This window comes from Cydia amplana, chromosome 13, assembly GCF_948474715.1.
Source record: "Cydia amplana chromosome 13, ilCydAmpl1.1, whole genome shotgun sequence".
NCBI classification, from domain to species: domain Eukaryota; kingdom Metazoa; phylum Arthropoda; class Insecta; order Lepidoptera; family Tortricidae; genus Cydia; species Cydia amplana.
In genome coordinates, this window is record NC_086081.1 from 17,301,254 (window position 1) to 17,324,305 (window position 23,052).

Below are 23,052 nucleotides of genomic sequence, written 5' to 3' on the forward strand. Positions count from 1 at the left end.
GAATGATCATAAACTACGCACTTCGCGACCTATTTATTAACCGGCAACGTCGACTTTGCTGTGCATTTTTGAGAAAAATATGTTACATCAGTGCCCTGTTTATCAAAAGCTTGTCACTTGTAATACAAGCGGATGTCACTTTTTGGCAGCTTTTGTTAGAAAGGGAGTTCTACTTGTATTACAAGTTGCAAGCTTTTGATAAACGGGTCACTGGTGTAACATGTTTTTCTCAAAAATGCACAGCAAAGTCGACGTTGCCGGTTAAAAAATAGGTCGCGAAGTGCGTAGTTTATGGTCATTCAAAAAATTAAAAAGTCCCTAAAACTTTTTGTATAGCGGTTGAGTTCACTTCACACGTATCTAATTTGATGATGATGGAAATCAATGCTATTCGTTAAATATTAAGACCTATCGGTGAATCACACTGGATTGAAACTTTAGTTTGACACTTGACAGAAAAAAGCGATACGCCACAGTTTCAGCTTGGGCAAAAATTCTCTCTTTACAGGTCGAATTTCTCAACCGATTCTCGTGAAATTTTGTGAGCAGGTTCGATAAGTTTTTTTTTAATAGATGAGCTATAGGGGTCGCGAGATCTACAGCGCACAGAAACACTAGTAAATAGAGAACTGACCGTTGTGGTTGAATCCGAGACACGTGACGTATTTGGGCTTGTCCCGGGACTCGAACACGCCCATGCGCTTGTAGAGCATGTTGGTGTGGTCGAGCGTCCAGAACGCGATGTGGTTCTTGCCGCACGTCACGATGTGGTTGCGGTCTAGCGGGTGGAACTCGGCTGCCACCACCGTGTCCACTGAACACTGCGGAACAAATAGAAATGAAATGAAATGAAATGAAATGAAAATTTTATTGATAACAATTGTTACATGTCATTTTTTTTTTTTTTTTACATACTGCTATTTGTCTATATGAAATTAAATATTAAAATTATCAACATTAAATTATATTATCAATATACACCAAATTATTATTAAACTATGAGAATAATCTATATAATATACAAACGTTACGCTCAAGCCAGATGTTATTTCTTAAATCGCTAGTGGAATGTCAAAAAACTCACTGTAATCATAGAACATCTTCTCAAGAAGCCACTTTTTTAGTTTGAATTTGAATCCTTCGGTGGAAGTTGCATTTCTAATGCAATCAGGTAATCGATTATAGACTGAAGGTCCGAAGCAATAGACTGACTTCGACGATTTTGCTAACGTATGTCGTTCTGCTACTAGCCGGTCTCCGTGCTTGTTACTACGCAGTGGATATCTAGAGTTCGTACCCCTGCGTTTGAACTGATCTCGATTGGTGTGTGTGAAACAATAGGGATGATGACACATGTTGAATTTTATAACAAAATCTAGTAAAATAGATTCTTTATTTTTTTATTCTTTATTTTATTCTTTATTTCATTGTAGCCATGTTCATAATTCAGTAAGGTGTTACAAGTATAAAGCGGTAGGTACATGACACCCTGTAAGGGCACACAATATGATTATCCTTAAACTAAAAACATATATGTACATTAACTTAACTTAACTTATTTTATTTTAGATATATTGCGCATGTATCCCGTACCATAACAGTGCGAGTTAAATTTATTTATTTATTATTATTATATTAAGTCAATAATACCCAGATAACCAGTGATCGGGGATTTCTATGCCACACCGCGGGATATCAAGTCGAAATGGTAATATGGATACGCCACTTGGCCCGCGATAGGAACAAAACTGTTCGAAAAGTAAACGCTATTTCGGTGTTGGTAATTCGTTTATAAAATAAAGGACTGTAAAAAAACAGTGTTGGTTATGATTTAAAGAAAAAATATTATTCAAAAAATTATTAAGTTTTCAATTTTTCAATTTCAAATTTTCAATTATTAATATTAATAATATATGCAATGCATGATTAATTGATTAACAGTAACATGCCAAAACACTCTCCTATATCGCACACGAATCCCGGAATCCCGCGGCATATCCATACTAGCATAATGATTGAGGTCATTCACCCCAAGTGGCATAGAAATCCCCGATCACTGTAGATAACAAATAAGCAATTTATCACAATAATGTGGATATTAAAATAAAATATTGAAAAATTACAAAAATACAGGACCTGAAAGTTTCAAAATTTAAGGTTTTTATTAACTTGCAAAAACGATAAAAGGGTACCATTAGATTCCTTACATTTCATCCAGAAAAATATTGTATAGCAACTATATACATAAACGCAATATTTCACCGACAAAAACGCAATTTTCTTGTTTTGTCCATACTACAAGTTGGGCTCCCAGAGACCTTGACGTCACGATCCCTTATCGTTTTGTTTAGTGCGTTTCGCGAGTGAAATGCGACTGTCGGCCTTTGACTACAATTTCTGACTTTTGTGTTACTTTAATGCAATGGGTCCCATATAGACATTTGATCCTAAAAATAAACCCGATTGATTGATACCATAAATGAAAATTAGTCATGTAGCCTATTAAAACATAAGTCATAAATGCATAGAGAAAGAAATACATAGAGTGCTCACTCCATACATCAGTTTTAGTACCAAAAAGACTATTAGCATCTAGCATCGAGTAGCGGAACTATCAGTACTGCTACTTGACAATAGATGTGGCACCGACCGGAAAGTCTTATGCTGTTGAGATAAGACTTTCCGGTCGGTGCTACATCTATTGTCAAGTAGCAGTACTGATAGTTCCGCTACTCGATGCTAGATGTAGACACTGAAATTAATAGTCTGAACTAATAGTATGGAGTGAGCACTCTTGTCTTACTATATTTCTCTATGATAAATGCAAGTATAGTTTGTAGCTTTCTAATAGACTCCGAAGGCTAATCCTATTGTCTATTGTTCAGTAAAACCGCACGTGCTACTTACCTGCAAAAAAGGGTCCTAGTTATTCTATTTGGCACCTGAGCGCGGGCTAGTCCGACGCTCAAAAAACCAGTGTAGGTGCGCTCTCCGATAACGCGCCTTTGTTACGCATCTCGATGACACATTTTAGACTGGTTCTGTAGCGTTCGACTCGCCGGCACTCAGTAACCGAAGTACCGATTTTTTATGCAGGTGGTTGTGGCACGTGGCACAAGCGGTTTTTCTTAACAATAGACAATAGGATTAGCCTTCGGGGTCTATTAGAAAGCTACAAACTATACTGGCCTTCTAAAATCCGGAGAAGAATTGACAGTCGCTATCGCACATGGCAAGGAGATAATAATTTTACCTTGGTCTCGGCGAGGCAGTGCCCCTTGTCCCGCTGCCACTCCCACACCGAGATGGTGTGGTCCGCGCCCTCGTCTACAGCTGCGAGGAGGGCGCCACCGTCGGCGCGCGAGAACGAGAGCGCCGCTATGCTGCGCTCCATCTGTCCCGCTCCGATCACGGCCAGGGTCGCCAGGGAGACGGAGTTCCACACGCGAACATGCGGCTGCGGGGAATAACTCATGTTTATAATTAATTGTACTCTGGCTTTGTCAATAGAAAACAGCGGTAAATTTATAGTATTTTATGCAACCGTTGTTTAAGAGGGGTCAAAAAAGGCGAGTGGCGTGAGTAACAATTTGAGGCGAAGCCGAAAATTGTTAATAAAGACGCCACGAGTATTTTTTGACTCAGTTAAACAACGTTGCATACAATACTTTTTCTACGACCAAGCACTTACTTTGAAATTTTTTTTTAAATTTAACAAATATTTTCCATTCAACAAAAATAATACTTTAAACAAGTGGAATCATATAGGACATATATGTAGGTAAACAAACCAAAAGTATACAGCTAAGATACGCGACCCGGCCACCGCGCCCCGCGCCACCGGCCGGTTGGTCAGCGACACCTTCTTGTAACTCATGAGGCCCTGGTACTTGCTCTTAGTTAAATTACAATTTTGGACAGTTTTTTTTCTCGATTTTGGCCACAGTAGCCTATGGAGACTAACAAGCAACGCTAAGCGGTGTTCGTAGTGTATCTTGCTATATTACGGGTGTCACATGCGCGTTTCTGACTTCTGAAGCAATTTTATTGTTTCTACTAGTTAGTACTAATCTGTCAGAGATGACACTTAAAATTAGGTTAGCAACAATGTATTTCATACAATATTTTTTAAGTGGCGATTACACGAAGTATCGTAAAAGTACCAAAAAGATACTGCGTGTATGCACAAATACTTTTTTGGGGAATAGACTAAAGACTTGTCTTGACAACTATAACATAGGGGTTTAAAGGTGTGCGTACGACCTTTTAAATGACAAATAAAAGTACGGGTGTAGAAAAAATACCTAATGTAGGCCACAAACTTCATAAACGTACCCTAGCATCGACTCGGTCGTGCCCCGCGCACTGCCCGCTGGCCACGATAAGCTTGTTGGGGTGTATGGCGAGGCACTTGACGTCGTCAGTGTGGCCGGTGTAGTGGCGCTGGCATTGCTCCTCCACGTTGAACAGAACCACCACGGCTGCGACGAAGTACACGATCTCGCCGGTCGGCAGGAGGTACAGGTTGCTGCGGCAGTCTTTGCCTCTGAGGACAACATTAAAATATTTAAATGAAGGCCCTGAAAGCAAATAAATAAGGTTTTTGTCTAAGATTACATTTTTGACACAAGCTTTTATCGCTGACTGTGCTTTTCTTTCAACAGACAACTCATATCAAGACAATTCTAGTGATTTCAATTCCGATATTTTGGGAAGTAGATGTACCTAGGTAGGTATACCTACTCGTATTAGGCATGATTGTCATGAAAAAAGTTATGACGTAGTTCTATGTCGTAAAAGCAGCCATCATTGGGCATGATATAGATTGTGAAGAAAAAGTGCTAACTCACGTAATTATCACAGTATTAGTAATTGAAGTGGGCGGCAGCAGAGATGTGGAACATTGTATACCTAAAGTAGTCAATTTTGCGTCAATTGAGTATGACCTCAACTTGACTCAGTAGACAATATGATTCAAAATTATGTCCTTTCAGACATAACGTTTCAGACGTAATGTTTGGTGTTGACATAGTTGCTTAGGTACTCTATACTCGCGGGCGTACTCACGCCGGTGCCATTGTAGGTATAATCCGTCGCACGCGTCCGCGTCAGTATAGGGGCCCACACATTACCAGTTAGCCGGACGATATCAGCCTGTCAGTTGTTCGGAACTGTCACCTTATGCGTTTAACTGACAGCCTGTTATGATATCGCCCGGCGAACTGGTAATCTGTGGGTCCCTTTAGCGTTCTGCATACCTACATTACCTACTAGTATTTCGCTCCGTGCAACCGCGCCAGCTAGGGGACGCCCTAAATAATGACAAGAGACTTTTTTATGATAGGTACAGGAGGCAAACGAGCAGACGAATCGTCTGACGGTAAGCGATTACCGTCGCCCATGGATACCCGCAACACCAGAGGGGTTGTAAGTGCGTTGTCGGTGGGATGTTTAAGATGAGAGCTCTTTTCATGAAGGTCGTATCGATCCTGAAAAACCGCATGCGACAATAATTCATTCTACAGTTTTATGGTTGTGTGCTTAGAGGATACAACCAAACGGAGTAGCCATAGCGTTCCCTTTTGTCGAAAATAGGCGGCCAATGGTCATACACAATGTATGGACTGACGTTTATCTGACGTGCCCCTGCCCCGTAAAATCGGCAGACTGTTTTGTACAGAATATTACAGAGAAGGCGTCTCCGTTTGGTTATATCCTCCAATGTTGTGTGTTTGAGCCGTATTTGAGTCAATCAGTCCGTCAGCACGTAAAGCACTAACTCAGTGGCAAGTAAAGCCGGACCCGCCGCGGACACAGTTGCCCACTCAACCGAGAAGATGCGTCGGCCTTGGCTGGGTCTTACGTTTCGCGTCCCTATTGTTTCCTGTTAGATAATTACTAATTTGCCACGATCTTATCTGACTCAGTGTAGATTTGGATTCTATCTGAGTTGCATTTTATTATTTATTTAAAAAATTTATGGCATATCACAAAAGGTACAAGAGGCAGAAGTTTACCTGCATGCCGTTGTAAAAGTTGTAGGTTAATAAAAGTTCAGAATTTGACGTTTTAAGGTAGGTCAAATTAGGTATTAGGTACTCAATAGGTTTCAAAAATGAAGTAGGTACGAATCATGTCTAAGTGCACAAAACAAATAATGTGTCATAAAAAATAAGGACAAAATAATACGATTTTTCATCAAGGTACATTTCGTGGAAAACATAATACATTAGCGCAAACAAGAACATAAAAGTGGTGTTTATGGTTTAATTTCATTATGAGCTATACTTATTATGTGGCGTGTCAGAGTCAGAAATATCGTAGGATTACTAGGTTTAGCAGTAAAATGACAGCGGGAGCCTAAAATACTGAGAATAATCGTCCATTTCTTTCTCAGAACAATATATATGTACCGACATATATATGTCACCGTAAAATTGTAAACACTCGTCATATTATAATCTAACCTAAACTAACCTACGATAGATTATAAACTAACGGGTTCACAATCTTACGGTGTCATATATAATCATACAACACAGAAAATATACCTATATATAGGTAAGCATATAGGTAGATCTCGTTAGACATAGAGAAGTTTCAGATATGTAACAGCTACGTCTTGTGTCTGTGGGTTCTACTTTCACACATTGCTGTTTTGCCCGTAATAAATAATGCGTCTGTAATGTCTGTAGGTGTGCCCGTAATAACAGAAACCGTTTAATATTAAATGAGCATTAGAACGACAGTCCCGTAGCCGATATGGATCAATTTATTGCGTGAGACGTGAACAAGTGCGTGCTAACCTACTCGGCTATATAATAGCCAATAGGTAGTACCTTAATATGTACTTAGAATAGGTAGGTTGACCATTGTAGGTAAAAAAACCTTGAAATGGCCTTCGTATTTAATTGCAAACTCGTCTAGATAACGACTATTGTTCAATAATTTGGTGTACTTATACCGTAAAAACAGCAATGCCCTAAAGTAGGGTTGCCTTTAGTCACCTTTTTTGAGAGAAAGGTATTTACATGCATAAATATAATTTAAATTATAACCATGTAAATAAGTAAGTAGCTTATAATAAATAAATAATATTTATTCATAACCCTACAACAGTAAGCTCACTAAAGGCGTTTACTTGTAGGTACATTGATGTAATAAATATATGATTAAATACATAGAAAACAACAATAACTCAGGAACAAATATTTGTGATAAACACACAAATAAATATATGCCCTTACCAGGATTCGATCCCGGGACCTCCTGATATATGAATACGTCAATAGATTCACATTTACGAAATGCCTGGCCTAACTAACTACCTAATCTACCAACTGTTCATATAAAAGTAATAGGGTATAGGGTATGTTGTCCCTTAAGACCATTATTTGTATCGGTACGAGCCGTACGAGTACACTTTTATAATTAAAACACATCAGCCCATCCACTATTAGGTATTACCCCAGAGGCTTATTAATAATGAAAATTAGTTACTTAATGCACCTACTCACTAATTAATGAAAACGTTAATTATAATTGAAATAATAATTGAATTCAACATTTTTTATCGCCATCATTACCATTAGTTAGGTACATGGAATGGAAGACTAATAATTAATGATAAAAATTAAAAATTTGCTATAGTTGCATAGCCTCGTAAGAGTCGTAAGTCCCCGTGTAAAATTAAATTCGAGTTTTGAACTCATATAGAAATAAAAGAAAGTTCCAAATTCAAACGCGCCCAAAATTGCCCTGGGTCTTACGAGGATAGTTGATTTTACTATATGTATCCTAAAATATTATTATTGTTCTACTTTTCCCAAAATATAATTGCGGGAGCGAAAGAATAAAACAAACGATTGATTGATAGATTGATTGATTGAATCTACGTTCCATTTTGAAAGGTTTTTTTGCATATTAGTTAAGTAGGTACCTATTTACCGGGCAATGTTGTATTTACGACGCCCAAATTGTAGAATAGGAAATCAATTTAGGAAGTTAAATGAGTACCTAATCAAACGCAGATGGCTCTCAGTTCTATTTAAAGGGTTAAATGTATCCCTAGAAGGAGATCTAGGCCGTGTGGGTGTAATCGGTGGCCAATTGGTAAAGTGGACAGTTTCAAGAATGGGAAATAGACAGCGCAATATTTTGCCTGCCAGAATATTCAGCGACAATACATTTACCACACCATGATTGTTGAAATAGAGTAAGTACATACAAGCTAATTCATTAACCAAGCAAGCGACAGAGTACTGAATTCCCATAGAAATATGTAGGTAGGTTCTAGTGGTGTGCACGTGAATACTTCGACGCTACCAAAACCCGTACAGCATTAGCTTAGTTAGATAGCATTCATAATTATTTTATCTCTTTGTTTTACTATAAATCAGTAAGATAACAAAACTCCGCAAAAAGAGTTTATACAAAAGTAAAATATTACTGCAGATGACTGTACCTTGCGCGTGAAAATAAATGAGTCTGGGGCCTGGGGTCACTGCGACTTTCTGGTATCGAAATACATATGTGTCATCTAGGTTTTTATTCTAGTATTGGATCAAAGATCTCCCCTCCCCTCTTTAGGAGTTGGAACATTGTAAAACGATTATGGCTTTAAACAATTAGTTGAGTATCATATTTATTTATTTAAACTTTATTGCACAAAATACAAAAAAAAAACAAATGTAGGTACATATCGTGCTCAAAATTAAGTATTTATTAAAACTAACTGTACAAACGTGAATTGCGTGAAAGTATAAATCTATTGAGATCTATCTATTCTATCAATTCAACGTATCAATCAATCGACATGAATTGTTAGTAATCGGTAGTAATTTGTCGAAAAACTAAATATTTAATTTGCCTGTTGCGGTCAGCGACTAAATTCAGGCGACCTTGAATACTATCAACAATCGATATTGTGTCACACATGATGGGGAAAAAGTGCTGTTATTTCATAACCACTACCTAAATTATAACTTTATAATATAAGGTATTGTTCACCGCTTTTCTTTTGTCTGAATAATAAGTCCCACTAAAATTACCCCTGATGGAGTCGGTCAATAGAAACCTAAATACATACTCGTATACCAAGCTCACCTACCCTACAATTGAGTCTCATCACCGATTTAGTTTAGTGTATAAGTACCAGAGTACGATTTGTTTTCATTTTATGAATTGACATGCGACACGGAGCCTTCTTCGTTATACTGTCAGGTGTAAGCCTCACCTGTATCCTTGGCCGGGCTTGGCCGGGTCGAACCCGTCGAGGTCCGAGGGTCCGTACAGCACCACGGGCCTCCCGCGCAGGTACACGGAGCCATCCTCGCTGTACTGGCAGTGTGAGCCTCACCTGTATCCATAGATCCACTCCAGCTTGAGCTTGTTCTGCGGCGGCGGCGCGACCTTGGCCGGGTCGAACCCGTCGAGGTCCGAGGGTCCGTACAGCACCACGGGCCTCCCGCGCAGGTACATGCGCATCGTGCCATCTTCCTCGTTGTATTGGCAGGTGTGCGTGCTGGAATTATAACATTGTGTTAGATCAGGGAAATCGAAATTGAGATTTGTAGAGAATGCGATGGGACATTAAGTCCGCCATTTGTATCTCTTTAAATAAATAAATTGGCACTCGCGGGGTCGGGACTTGGAGCCAGTCCAGCTCGTGAAAAGAAAGCGACGCAGGAGCGTGGCCGTGGCCCTCGAGTAAAAAGTTTGAAGACCCGTGTGAAGCGGGCGGGAGAGGTTTACCTCTAGCCACCCAATAGTCGAAACTTCCCAAAGACAAATGCAATCTTGAGATGTCAAACACACAATGGAATGGGAGACCCCTGGGCGATTAGAGGCTTAAAAACTACATACAAATTTTACCTTGGAAAAAATCCGGCGTTTAGGGCAATTTAATGTAGTTTTTTGAAGAGAATTTGAAACCCAATTAGTAGGTATGTTAATGATGTAAAAAACTTTTTGTCAGGTTTTTGCTCTATGCCTCCCGCCTACATACGTGGCGTTATTTTGGCCTTGCACCGGGGTCACAAAGTTCGCAAAAACCAGTGCCTACGTTAAACTATTACCATTAGGTAACCGACCTCGGAGAATGTGTAAAGTAATAAGGAGAATTCAGGTAATTTCGTATGTCAGATGATTCCGAAAACCCGATGAAAATCACACAAAAATCCAATATAATATGAGTTCCTTTTCAGAATTATCCACGGTTTTCGACATTCGGAATTATCCAAATACACCATACGTATTTTTATTAAGTACTTAGTGATAATAGGTATGGCGGTAAAAAACCAGTAGAAAACACTTTAAGTTTGAATAATTGATCGCTGTCATGCGGGTCAAGTAGGTACCTAACTAAAAAAACATACTCATTTATGTTTAGGCACTTACAATCAAAAAGCAGTTCTTTATCATAATGAGAATATTATCTTCAATAGAGCGCATATTTAGTTTGCTTTTCATCAGAAATACCATTCTTCTCTTCTTATCGGTTGAGAAATATGCAATGGCTCATGACGTTTATACTTTTATATACATATAGAAAATATTTATGTGGGATAAGCTAAATACGGAAAAATAGTTATTTTCGATACAAGTGCGAGAAAGAGAAAATTCGAAACGAGTGGCGATAAATTAAAACACGACCGAAGGGAGGTTTTAAATCGATCGAGTTGCGAATTACCTATTCGCACGTGTATCGAACAACGTTTTACAGTACATATGGCACTTTAAAGTTTCGACATACGCACGAAAAGTGCTATTTTACGCACTAGTGCGGAAAATTAGCCCCACATGTAGGTACTGTAAAAATATTATTAGGACATCAAGGTAATGCCTGGCGCATTATGGTATGACATCATCCGTAAGTATTCATGGCGACAGCATTATTCATGAATAACCAGCCCCGTTTTTACATGGATTTGATACCTACTGTAGGTATTACAGCAGATTAACAGAAGCACAGACAGAGATCGGCAAAAAAAACATATCTGACATTTGACATGTTAATATGTGGGTCTCTATTGTTTCCCAAATAGTTTTAAGCCATAGTGTATTGTGTGCCCGCATTTTCGTTAGTCATACCTAATTCATTTGGTTCATAACGCGTCACTTTTCAGGATTGCCATAAAACAAACCTAACCTAACCTAACCTATCTACAGGATAACCTATCGAAAATCCTGAAATGTTAACGGTTTCAGTTTTATCTTAGAGGATATAACCAAACGGAGTAGCCATTAACAAGGCTTTCCCCTCTGTCGAAAATAGGCGGCCAATGGTCATACACAATGTATGGACTGACGTTTATCTGACACGGCTATTTTTACGATACGTATACATTTGACGTGCCCCTCCCCCGCAAAAATCGGCAGACTGTTTTGTACAGAAAATTACAAACAAGGCGTCTCCGTTTGGTTATATCCTCCAAGAGTTTTATGACTAATGATAATATGACAAACAATACATTATGACTTAAAATTTTATGGGAAACAACGGGACCCCTTAATATGTGCCATGATGTGCCATAAAAATCACAGAAACATCAATAACGGTTTTTTATAAAAGTACCCTCAAATATTTATGCACTCGTTGCGCGGAAAGACAAGAGTCGGGCTCCCCTTCATTTCACGACTCTTCTCTTTCCGCACAGACTATCTGTTAACAACATAACATTTTAATTAATAATTTGGATACATTCACAACAGTTAATGACAGATGGTAAATAAAAACAATCATAACGTTAAAATAATGTTAGTAAACAAAGTTATTTGCCAAGAAATCATGCTGATTAGTGACAACCTGCAGATATCCATGCCTTTTAAATCCATTTTTGTAACCTTGACAAAGCACCAAAAATCCCAAGCAACTTACATCGGGGTGAACGACATCTCGCCTTAAAATGGAGTTAACAATGCACTGAGATCCCAAAAAAGAACCGCTCGTAATCCGAGTCCTTACCAACTTAAAGCACCAGACTAAAATGAAAATATATTATCTTGTTACAAAGCTTTTATAAATGTATAATAGCAGGTCATAATAGATCATTACAACGGAACTATTATCTATATCAGATAAGGGTAAACAATACGCAGGTAATAAAAATAACAGTAGAAATGCTATTATAGAAATGACAATAAAAACTAGGCAAATTACCTTTCATCCATGGCGCACACAAATTATTATTTTAAATTCCGAAACGCGCGGATGACACGGCAAACTTTTTAATTGCAAAACGAGTTGCGGCACAGATTGTGTTCATACAGCCGGTGATCGAGAAAAACGGCAACAGACTGACGTGTAATCGCGGAATGGCGCACCTCTTACTTCAATAGCGTACAATATAAACTCTACCTCATACATTGCCGCTTTTGTTGGTTGTTACATTGTGTGCTCACAATTGAAGCAGCAATGGATGTGCAACAAATAGAGTAATCACGTGTTAATGGCTTTGGTTGTTAAGGTATTTGAGGATAGCCTGACTTCATGCACATCTTGTATTTATGTCGGTACATAACTACATATGACTTAATGCCGCCGAGCCGGCGTTTATTCGCAGCAACTTCGCGTTGAAATGACCGTGAACTGTAAAGTAGGTCGTGTATTCTAAGGCGGTCTTCGCATTGGATGCGGTCCCGCACGCCGCCCCGGTGTGCGAGCGGGACATCGCTATCTACGTGCGTAGCGCTGTCAGCCTGTCACGCTCACACACCAGGCCGACGTGCGGATGCGCATCTAATGTGAAGAGGGGTTTGTTCTTAGTCTTTTTCTGAAAAGTGGGAACTGGAGCTTTACAAAAGAAAACGTACTCGACCGCATTGATGAGTTCGTTACAGAATAATAAAAATAATAGATTACTCTCCTGGAAGGACTGTCACCCAGTCCTGTATTTCCTAATACAAGAATGTGTGGATACCTTGCTCCTTGAATCTGTGTATGTCCTGCTTCTACCTAGCGAAATTTACATCTGACGTTTTTTCATTCAGCGCGAAGTGAGTCAAGAGTAATTTCCTTGTTATTGTCGGCGTGATATCATCTGCATTGGTCTATTTGTTAAGGTCATATGACGTTGACCACAATGTCTGTCCGGTGCATACCTATTCAAGTCTAGTACTAATGTACATTTTTTATCAAGCAGAAATGTCTGCAAATGAAACGACAAAGCTAAGTAATAATTGAAAAGTGGAAAAATTTACTGTCTCGGGTGATCCAGAGTCGCGAGTTCAAGTCTCGTCCGAGGCAGTGAATTTTTGCTGGATGTTTGACAGGTCACGGATGAGAGAAGAAAGCCAGTTATAAACAAATGAGTGACATAGCACTGCTTATACTAGCCCTAAACCTATGATATTATATCATCAGATCGAATCAGCTAATTTTTAGGGTTCGGTACCCAAAGGGTAAAAACGGGACCCTATTACTAAGACTCCGCTGTCCGTCCGTCCGTCCGTCCGTCCGTCCGTCCGTCCGTCCGTCCGTCCGTCCGTCCGTCCGTCCGTCCGTCCGTCCGTCCGTCTGTCACTGCCAATACTAAAAACAGAATAAAATAAAGATTTCAGTGGGGCTCCCATACAACAAACGTGATTTTTGACCGAAGTTAAGCAACGTCGGGCGGGGTCAGTACTTGGATGGGTGACCGTTTTTTTGCTTGTTTTGCTCTATTTTTTGTTGATGGTGCGGAACCCTCCGTGCGCGAGTCTGACTCGCACTTGGCCGGTTTTATTTTGTTTGTACGATTATAAACTAATTTCTAGAACATATTGACTCCGCTTTAAATTTATTTAAATAAGTTTACTAGATAAATAAAGTAGACACATGACTGGAAACTTCCAGTTTTCTTCATGACTTGATTTAGTAATTATCGATATCACTACGTTAAAGGCATTCGTCCAAAAAAGGGCAACCGGGACAGTATGAGATACTTGTCGCATATTACGTGACAAGCGTTTTAATAACGCGTTTCGCATTTGTCGTCCGCGACGCGTGGGTACGGCGGGTACATACTTACGTGAAATATCAAGAGTTGTGTAAGTTTAAGCAGCAGCAGTGAGATGAGATAAACGCAAAAAGATTTAGTTGCTCACTCCACTGGTTTAGCAACCGACAGAGAAGGGCCACCAATTTATTACATGTCGAGATTTCACGTATGGCACCTCCACACTTTAACCCTTAAATGCATGACTTTTTCTTTTTGCCCGAAATTAATATATGTATCACATAATTGTTTGCCGATTCTAGGAAAAATATAACTTAGATTTTCACTGCGAAATCAGTGTTAGAAGTTGAATTGGCTAAATCATATTTATGTAAATATGTAATTTTCAGTAATAGATATATGAAATTTTTTACTACCATTAGAAAGTACACTATTTGTGATATACCTATGGTAAAGTTTGTAAATATAAAATAATTACAAACCCCGAAAAATCTGCCCAAAATCACATACTAAAAATCATCAACTTCCAGGTTTTTCTAAGTTTTCCGACATTTTTCGTCTATAAGTAAACAAATGTAATTTTTATAAATTAATATACTGCGTAAATTTATGTAATAATTCGGAAAGTTTATTAGATTTTACTATTGAAATAATATACAGGAACAAATAGAATTTGTTTAACCATTAATCTGTGAACTGTCTAATGCTTTGTAGACATTTGGCAACACTATGTTTGTACTTCTTTTGTGTTTTTTATTGACCGAAGCGTAGCGAAGGTCTACGTTTTGACTCGGGCATTTTGCTTTTGTATGTTCAGATGTTCTCCTCTACAAGTCACAATTCTCAACCGATTCTTGTGAAAGGAGGGTGGGCAGATTGGCCTATTGACCAATAAGGACAAGCGATATGTCACTGGATAGCTTATTCAAAGTTCTAAAACTTTTACTATGGCAGATAGTCCCAAATCTTTGTGTGAAAAAAGTTATCACCGCAAAAAGTAGTGTGAGTTTAAACGTGACTGTATAGTTTTTTTTCGATACTAAGTTCCTGTGTCGCAGATCATTAAGGTTTTGTGATTGTGGATGATTTGGTGTCACGATATTTTAGTTTTTTATTCGTTTTCTTATGTTTTTTTGTGTCATAACATTTTTTTTAAACAGAGATTTGACAAGTCTCGTCATACAAAAAAATGGAGTATATAAAAAAACCTTTCCAATGGTATGTCGCTTATTCTTATTGGTTCATAGGCCAGTGTCCATACAAATCTGCCCATCCTCCTTTTGTGACCAGATTCTATGAGTACTTAAATAAAATTTTTTTGTCGATCCAGTTTTTGGAAATTTTCAAAAATGGAGGAGTTGTGATACCTCGCGCTTAAACAAATAGTCGTATCGATATCATAAGAGTATTTTCTTTTTGATACATATTTACATAGTAAATGGCAAAAAATTCAGAAAAATTGTATTGCCGGTTTAGGCGGTATTTAGATATTTAGTTTGTATTCGAGACTGAGTAGCCGAATTTCGTCAGCTTAGTTAAGAACTATCATGGCGCATTTTGTAAACAATCGCTTTTTTTGTTTGCACACAGAAAGTCTGGGTTCGATCCCCAGTAAAACATAACTTTTTGTATTTTTTTTTTTCACTTAACTAAGTATTTTTCTTTAATAAATTAAAATCTTTGTATTGTTGATTCATCAAACCGCTGTGTGGCGCTGTCATCGTGCACGGTCGCAATAAGCTATGCTCGCGAGGTCTACAGCTCACAGAGCCACTAGTTTATTTATTTGACATTTAGATTTTATTCTAGAAACATTCTAGACTAGTATTTTTTATACAATTTTTTTTTTCATGTTTGTCATCCTTTTGTGAAATTCTTAAATTTGTGTTAAGTTTGATTTGTATAATAATCCAATATTATTATGGAATAATAACATCAATAAATTGCTCTGATCATTAAGATAATTTATAAGTATGTTACGATTCATAAGTGCTTGTTGCTAGGCCTACATGAATAAAGTATATTTTGACTATTGACTATGCATTTAAGGGCTAAAGTCTGTAAAATCTTTGCCGTACTCCCTATAATATTCCCATGTGGTCCCTATAAGGACCCATCGTGTTCTTTTGTACATCCTAATCCCATGACACGAGACTGGTATAAGTATCTGCCTTGAAATTTATTTTTTACGGCACTTAATGTACTCGTTGGTGTTTATCTCATATGACATCTATCTATATCCTTTTATTACGCTTCTGTAAAGTAGAAAATGTTTACCAAATCCATCATATAAAGCCATCCTTAGTCCAACCACCAGAATCAAATCACCAAAATAAACCCACACAAGAACCCAACACCTTAAAAAGGATTACACTGTAAAAGCTTGAAAATACCACCAATAAACCCTTGAACACGCCAACAGCCAGCCCAAGTAGATCTGGTGCCAACTTACCCGTGTTTGAGAATCGGTCCGTTCTGTGGCGACTTAGAATACAAGTTTAACAACGACTTTGTGGTTGTAAATCTAGAGGGAACGAACAGAACATTAGAACATGGACAACACTAAAAAGAAAACAAAAAATATTAGCTATAGCTAAATAAGCTAAGTCTGTCTACAGTTTGGAAGCACTCTTTCTTAAAGGCAAAAATGGCTAGGTACTACTTTTGAAGTATCTGTACGTATTTACGAATATATACGTACTGAATCTATGTAGTCCTTCCTTAAATGCATTACCGTAAAATGGGGTGAGTAGGCGCAAAACTGACATTCAAACCTCGATAACATTTTATTTTTACATATACAAACTGAATGGTGTATATAAATAAAGTTTTCTGGACGTTTGTATTTTATTTTGGGTAGTTCCATTTCATAACTTTAACGATAAACAGGAAAACCCACCTCACCCCGTAGTCCCTCGTATTTGAGGTGAGTTAGGTTTTTATACAAAGGTGATTTTGGAAGATTGTTGGATCGATTTTTTTTTATTATGAGTACCTATTACTATAGCTCCATTTTAAATTGGAATACATTATTTTTGTAGCAGTAGCCTTAAAAATCCATCTCACCCCCCTTTCAACACTTCTCTCCCCATTCATAACCCAACTCTCCCCGCGAACCCTACTCACCCCATTTTACGGTACATTACATGCACTATTCTACTACTGCTATCCTTGACAAAGACTCAAGACTCTGGATTCTTCACTTTCATTTATTTAAATTATGATTCAGGAAGCAAGGCCTATAATACAAATACTTTATAGGCTATAAAAACATACATCTAAACCTTATAAAATCGATTCCGGCAACAAGGTCCATATTAATTAAAGACCCGACTCCATTTTTTTTAAGACAAGTCATTAAGTAGAATGTTGATCTTTTTCAGTTATAAGTTATAACTTATAAGACTTGAGTTTTTATCACTAACACAAAAACACTAACTTTAACCAAAAGTCACAACACTTAGAGTAGAAAAACTATCGATTCATCGTTTACCGATTAACTTGGTAGAATCAATCAACGATCGATCAATTGGTCACCTCTAAACTGTTCTTAAATACTTCTGCCATTTACCAAAAACTCTAAACAGTAAAAAAATACGCAGTTCATCAAGGAAATAATTTAAATCAACAAATATCAGAACTGTGGCACTACAAATCCGCACTAAAAGTTATTATTACCTACTTTTTGTCATGTTTGAATAACACGCTAGATGAACAGCGTAATTTCTACACTACTACTATAATAATTACTTAAGCCTTGGCCAAACACAGAGCGCGACGCAGCGCCGCGAGATGCCGACGCGATGACTGTTCAAACAGGGCGCGCGCGGACCGCGCTCTCAACACGCCCTCATCGCGCGCGCGAACGCGGCGCGGCCGCGCGGGAACGCGGCGCGGCCGCGCGCCACCGCTCGCTGCCTAACGTCCGATCCGACTGATGTGACCCAGCGCGACGCGGCGGCCCGCCGCGTCCCGCCGCGTCCGCGCGGCGCAGCGCTGCGCGGACGCAAGGGGCCGCGCGGCGCGGGGCGCGACAGAAGCGGGGCGTGATACCGGCGGGACGCAGTCTGTTTGACGTCGGTAACCTATTAACATGTGCCGCGGTCGCGCGGCGCGGACGCGGCGCTGCGTCGCGCTCTGTGTCTGGCCAAGCCTTTAAGTATCAAAAGAACTTCGAAGCTTTGCTTTGCAATCTGTGTAAGATTTACAAGTCATGCAAGAAATTGATGCATTAAACCATAAAAACATGTGGTACCTATCTTTATTAAAAACATCGTCATAACTTGACAGTAAAAAAAGATAACACTGTACCTAATCATGAAAGACCTCATTCGCACAGCGATTTTCCAACGCACGTTAAACTTGAATCCGTCCGTACGCTAAATTTGATTTAAACTTAGGCTTAAGGCTCCGTCACACAGGCGCGTTTTACGGGCGCGGCGTGAGCGGGGCGCGCCGCTTTTACATGTAAAATGCTCACGCCGCGCCCCGCTCGCAAAACGCGCTGTGTGACGGACGCCGGCAGAACGCGCGCGTCGCGCCAACGTCACGCTCGTGGCCCGCCAGCGCCGCGCTCACAACCCAAACCGTTCGCAACGCGCGCTGTGTTGTGTGTGACTGCGCGGGCGCGATCAAAGCGGGACAAGCGCGCGGCGCGCCGGCGGGGCGCGGCGGCCACGCGCAGGTCGCGCCCCGCTCACACCCCGCCAGCAAAACGCGCCTGTGGGACGGAGCCTTTAAAGTCGAAAAATCCAACAACGCTTGATAAAAAGCGCCACCGCCATCGTGTGAATAAATACACATGTGGCCATTTGTGTCGCGTTGTAAAAGCGCTCGAGCGAATGATGCCTAAAGGTGTATCAAAATCACACTTTTTCATCCAATAATTACCTATCTACACCACAGAGTAATTCCACAACACCAATCGTTGAGTTGAGGCTATTTTGGATCAATTAAGAATTTTATGCAAGGATCGACATATTTTTATGGACTACCTAATAGATATTTCATATTTATTTATACATATATATAACAATTAACATTGTGTTTTAAGTTATTTATAATATAATTTCAAACACAATGTTAATTGTTATATGAATAAATAAATATGAAAATATGACAAATAGCTCTTAGCTTAGCAACATTTCAGTTCTTGAGTTATTTACTAGACTAAGTATATGTATAGAATACTTATTGTCGATTAACAGCCAAAACTTATAACCTAAGTAAGTACTGTCACGCTCCGTGATTGTTACGCCATTTAGGGTTCTAGCTAAATTGGACACCATAGCGTAAGTATGGAACAACCAATTAAGCTAGGACCCTAAATGGCGTAACAATCCCGCGATGTGGTTACTGTACAACGCAAGTGCCAGAGCGTATGACAATACAAGTATTTGCTTATAAGATTTAGTTATTTATTGGCTTTGCTAGACCCACCTGATGTCAGGTACAATATGTCCCTGCGAGTCACCGTTGGCTCCCTATGGTTGCCATAAAATGTAGATAGGTCGCCGATCGGCGTCTAGACCCACCTGATGTTAGGTACAATATGTCCCTGTCACCGTTGCCTCTCTATGGTTGCCATAAAATGTAGATAGGTTGGTTGCCGACCGGCGTGTAGACCCACCTGATGTTAGGTACAATATGTCCCTGTCACCGTTGCCTCTCTAGGGTTGCCATAAAATGTAGATAGGTTGGTTGCCGACCGGCGTGTAGACCCACCTGATGTTGGGAATGAGTCCCTGCGCGTTGAAGTCTCCGGTGGAGCTCCACCGCTTGGTGAGATTGTTTCCTCCGGGGCTCTGGCTCTGGTTGCTGGAGGTGGAGTTGTTGCGGGATCTAGAGTGGAACATCTACGTTATAGCGATAGCGTTTACGTGTACAATGCCAGAGAAATCAGCCTAATACTTTAATTTTGCACAAATGGAGTGAACTTTGCTGGGCTGAATTAGGTTGACTTCTCAAATATCATAAGAAAATAAGCGTTATAAATAACTATAGAATAGCGTAAAGCTTAGCTTGAAAATAAACATAAATAGCTCTAAGAAAAAAATCACAACAAAAGTCGGTACGCAAGTTGTATTGTAACGTATAAAAGTAACACTAAACAGAAGGCACAAATAAAAATGATTAAAGTGAAACAAAAACATAGTAATTCCTAAAAGTTGCGTACAATGTGAAGGAACAAACCTTTAAAGACCAAGGTAAGAAACAACTCCAGGAGACCATACATTATGGATGCTGAGTTAATTAACAATCGAGAAAAAGTATATACCTACGAGCTATACCTACTTAAAAAATATTGTGCCTTGCCGTAGGACATGTTGTAACAGAAACAAGTGAAATAATTAAATCGCAATTAAGAATTTTATTTATTTACTAACAATGTAAATATGTACAAAAGGTGGACTTGCGGTGCCTGAAATAAAGATTTTTCATTTCATGAAATTATGGGTAAGCCCGTCTGATAAGTAGAATTCCTGGATATAAATAATAAAAAATATATATATTATTTTTATTAATTAAGTACGTCGAGAAAATAATTGTTTGTACCTACCGCGGAGTACGTTAATGTTACCTACATATACAATATATAACCTATACATATATGACTAATCCGGTCTTTGCAATGATGTTACAGCAATACAGACGCAAACAAAACTAACACAATGATTGTTGTTTTAGGTAAGTTCCTAAACAATACAATGGCTGCACACTGTCTTTACGTGTGATAACCATCGGGGTAATATGCGAATTGAGTAATATCACGTGAATAATTCTAAGATTTTCTCCTTACCTTTTAGATTAACATTCCTTGTGTTGAAAAGTTTATCATAATATTAATGGGATAATTCATATAATATACGGTTTTCGGAGCACTCAACGGCGAAGCCCGGTACGAATATAACACATTTTGTGCCTTACGAGTATGTACTATAGCGAACCGAACGAACTCAAGTCGCAAGGCCCTAATGCGTCGTCTACAGTAGGCTGTTGACGGCAAGGCAGTGAGCAGCGATTTACTGCGTAACAGCGACGACGACGAGGCCGGCGAGTCCGACTGCAGCGAGCCTTTGGCCTGGTGGGGCCGCTAGTGTGGTGTATAACGTGAGACGCGTACACATACAGGCTAGCCTGCGACCTGTGCGGCGCGGGGGTGGCGCGCGGCGAGGGGGAGGGCGCCGGGGACAGCGACGACGACGAGGCCGGCGAGTCCGACTGCAGGGAGCCTGTGGACTGGTGCTGTGGGCCGCGTCTGAAACAGAGAAGTCTAGCGTTAATTGGGAAGGCTATTGTCAAAATATTTTGTTGCGCGGGCATAATTCGGGCTGTTGTTTGGAAGACCCTGTTTTAGTCTTTCATGAAAAACCATTTACGAAAGAGCCATCTACAATTAGCTTTTACTGCCTGTCAATAAATTATTCTAGATGGCGCTCTTAAGAATTCCCTACATAGTGAGTCGCCGTTCCCATTACGTGATTTACGTCACACTGAAAAAGCAGTTCAATAAATGTTCAGTAGTCACGATTTAATTCGAGAGATTTACGCATATGCTGATTACTTATGTAACCATATATACTCCTGGGTGGCCTGAACGTCTCTACTGAACATGATTTATGATTACTATAGCCATTAAGCCCATCAACCATTTCATTAAAGTTGCCAAACCATAGCAACACTCTCAATTGACCACAGTTAGGTCTTAATGTCTTTGCGATAAGGTTTAAGAATTGTAAAACAGTGCGAACGATTTACAATGAAGAAATCAGTGATTGATTTAACTTGCCGTGAAACAAATTAATGAACTGACTTGAAACTTACGGAAAAGGACATATTCCTATTCAGTTGTAGCTACTATTAAGACTTTTTGATTATGGATGTGTTATAAAGGAGCTAATGGATAGAATCGAGTAATCGATATTTTCCAGCACGATTTGTAAGAGTTGTTAATGATCGTAGATTTCGTTTTCGATTACTTTGAACAAGGTGGATATATGCAAAAGATATACATATAATTGAGGAAACTGATAATACGAAATTTTTAGGATTAAATTTAGATAATAAACTGACGTGGAAACCCCAGATTGACACTGTATGTAAGAAGTTAAATAGTTTTTCATATGCATTGTATAATTTAAATAAAGTTGTAAGTCAGACTGAGGTACTTACTGCCTATCACGCATATGTAACAGCTACATTGCGTTATGGTATCATGTTCTGGGGTAACTCAACTGAACGAGAATTGGTGTTTATGGCTCAAAAGAAGTGTCTGCGTTCTGCTTGTGGACTAAAGATACCTGACTCATGCAAGCCATATTTTATTAATTTAAAAAAAAAATTGTGCCATGTTTACATATATTTTTGAAATTGCTATGTATGTCAAATTAAATATTAATCAATTTCCTGCTTATAATAGTGCGCGGCAGGGACACAAAATTTCATATCAGCAATCAAAAACAGCCTTGCGTGCAAAAAGTGTTTATGGCATGGCACCCAAATTGTATAATAAGCTGCCTAAATTAATAAGAGAATCCGAAATGCCTTTATTTAAGAACTATTTGTTGGACTTTTTGGTACAAAATGCTTTTTACTCATTGAAAGAATTTTTAGACTATATGCCGCAGATTTTATAGTATAATGTAGTATTTAAATATCGTGACTGTATTACTTTTGCATGCTGCATGGTACGTCATAAGAATCTAGTCATAGTTATAGGTAGTAGGTATTCAATATTTCTATGCCTATTCAGGCAGGATGTGCTGTTCAAAAATTGTTTTTTTTTTTACATCTTTATTGTACCACATTCAAGAAATAAATAAATGAAATGAAATGAAATGAAATAGATGTTTGAAGTAAACGGCCACGGCATTAGATAACTAGAGCCGAAGAGTACCATTGAAAGTGTGTCGATATTCATACTGTACAATTTGCTTAGGTGCTTAAGTTTGAGTTCGTCTATTTAAGCGATCTCTGCGCAGACTTCATAGGTACCTAATAATACTGCAACTATGGTCCCCAAGTTCAACACGTACAGCCACCACACGGAATTGTTAAACCATTTAGGGTCCTAGGTTCCATACTTACGCTATGGAATATCCAATTTAGCTAGAAC

The 23,052-nt window shown here is 39.0% G+C and overlaps 1 protein-coding gene across 1 annotated transcript in view; it reads right to left on the reverse strand.

Annotated features, from left to right (window-relative positions):
• Window positions 1-23,052, reverse strand: part of LOC134653602 (echinoderm microtubule-associated protein-like 2) — a 117,686-nt gene that overhangs the window by 19,873 nt on the left and 74,761 nt on the right. Inside the window, exons 5-11 of the mRNA XM_063508999.1 lie at window positions 21,067-21,195; window positions 19,662-19,778; window positions 16,390-16,461; window positions 9,359-9,523; window positions 4,336-4,546; window positions 3,254-3,457; window positions 635-821 (exon numbers count right to left, since the gene is read on the reverse strand). Coding sequence (XP_063365069.1) covers window positions 635-821; window positions 3,254-3,457; window positions 4,336-4,546; window positions 9,359-9,523; window positions 16,390-16,461; window positions 19,662-19,778; window positions 21,067-21,195 — 1,085 coding nt within the window. The remainder of the gene's footprint in view (window positions 1-634; window positions 822-3,253; window positions 3,458-4,335; window positions 4,547-9,358; window positions 9,524-16,389; window positions 16,462-19,661; window positions 19,779-21,066; window positions 21,196-23,052) is intronic.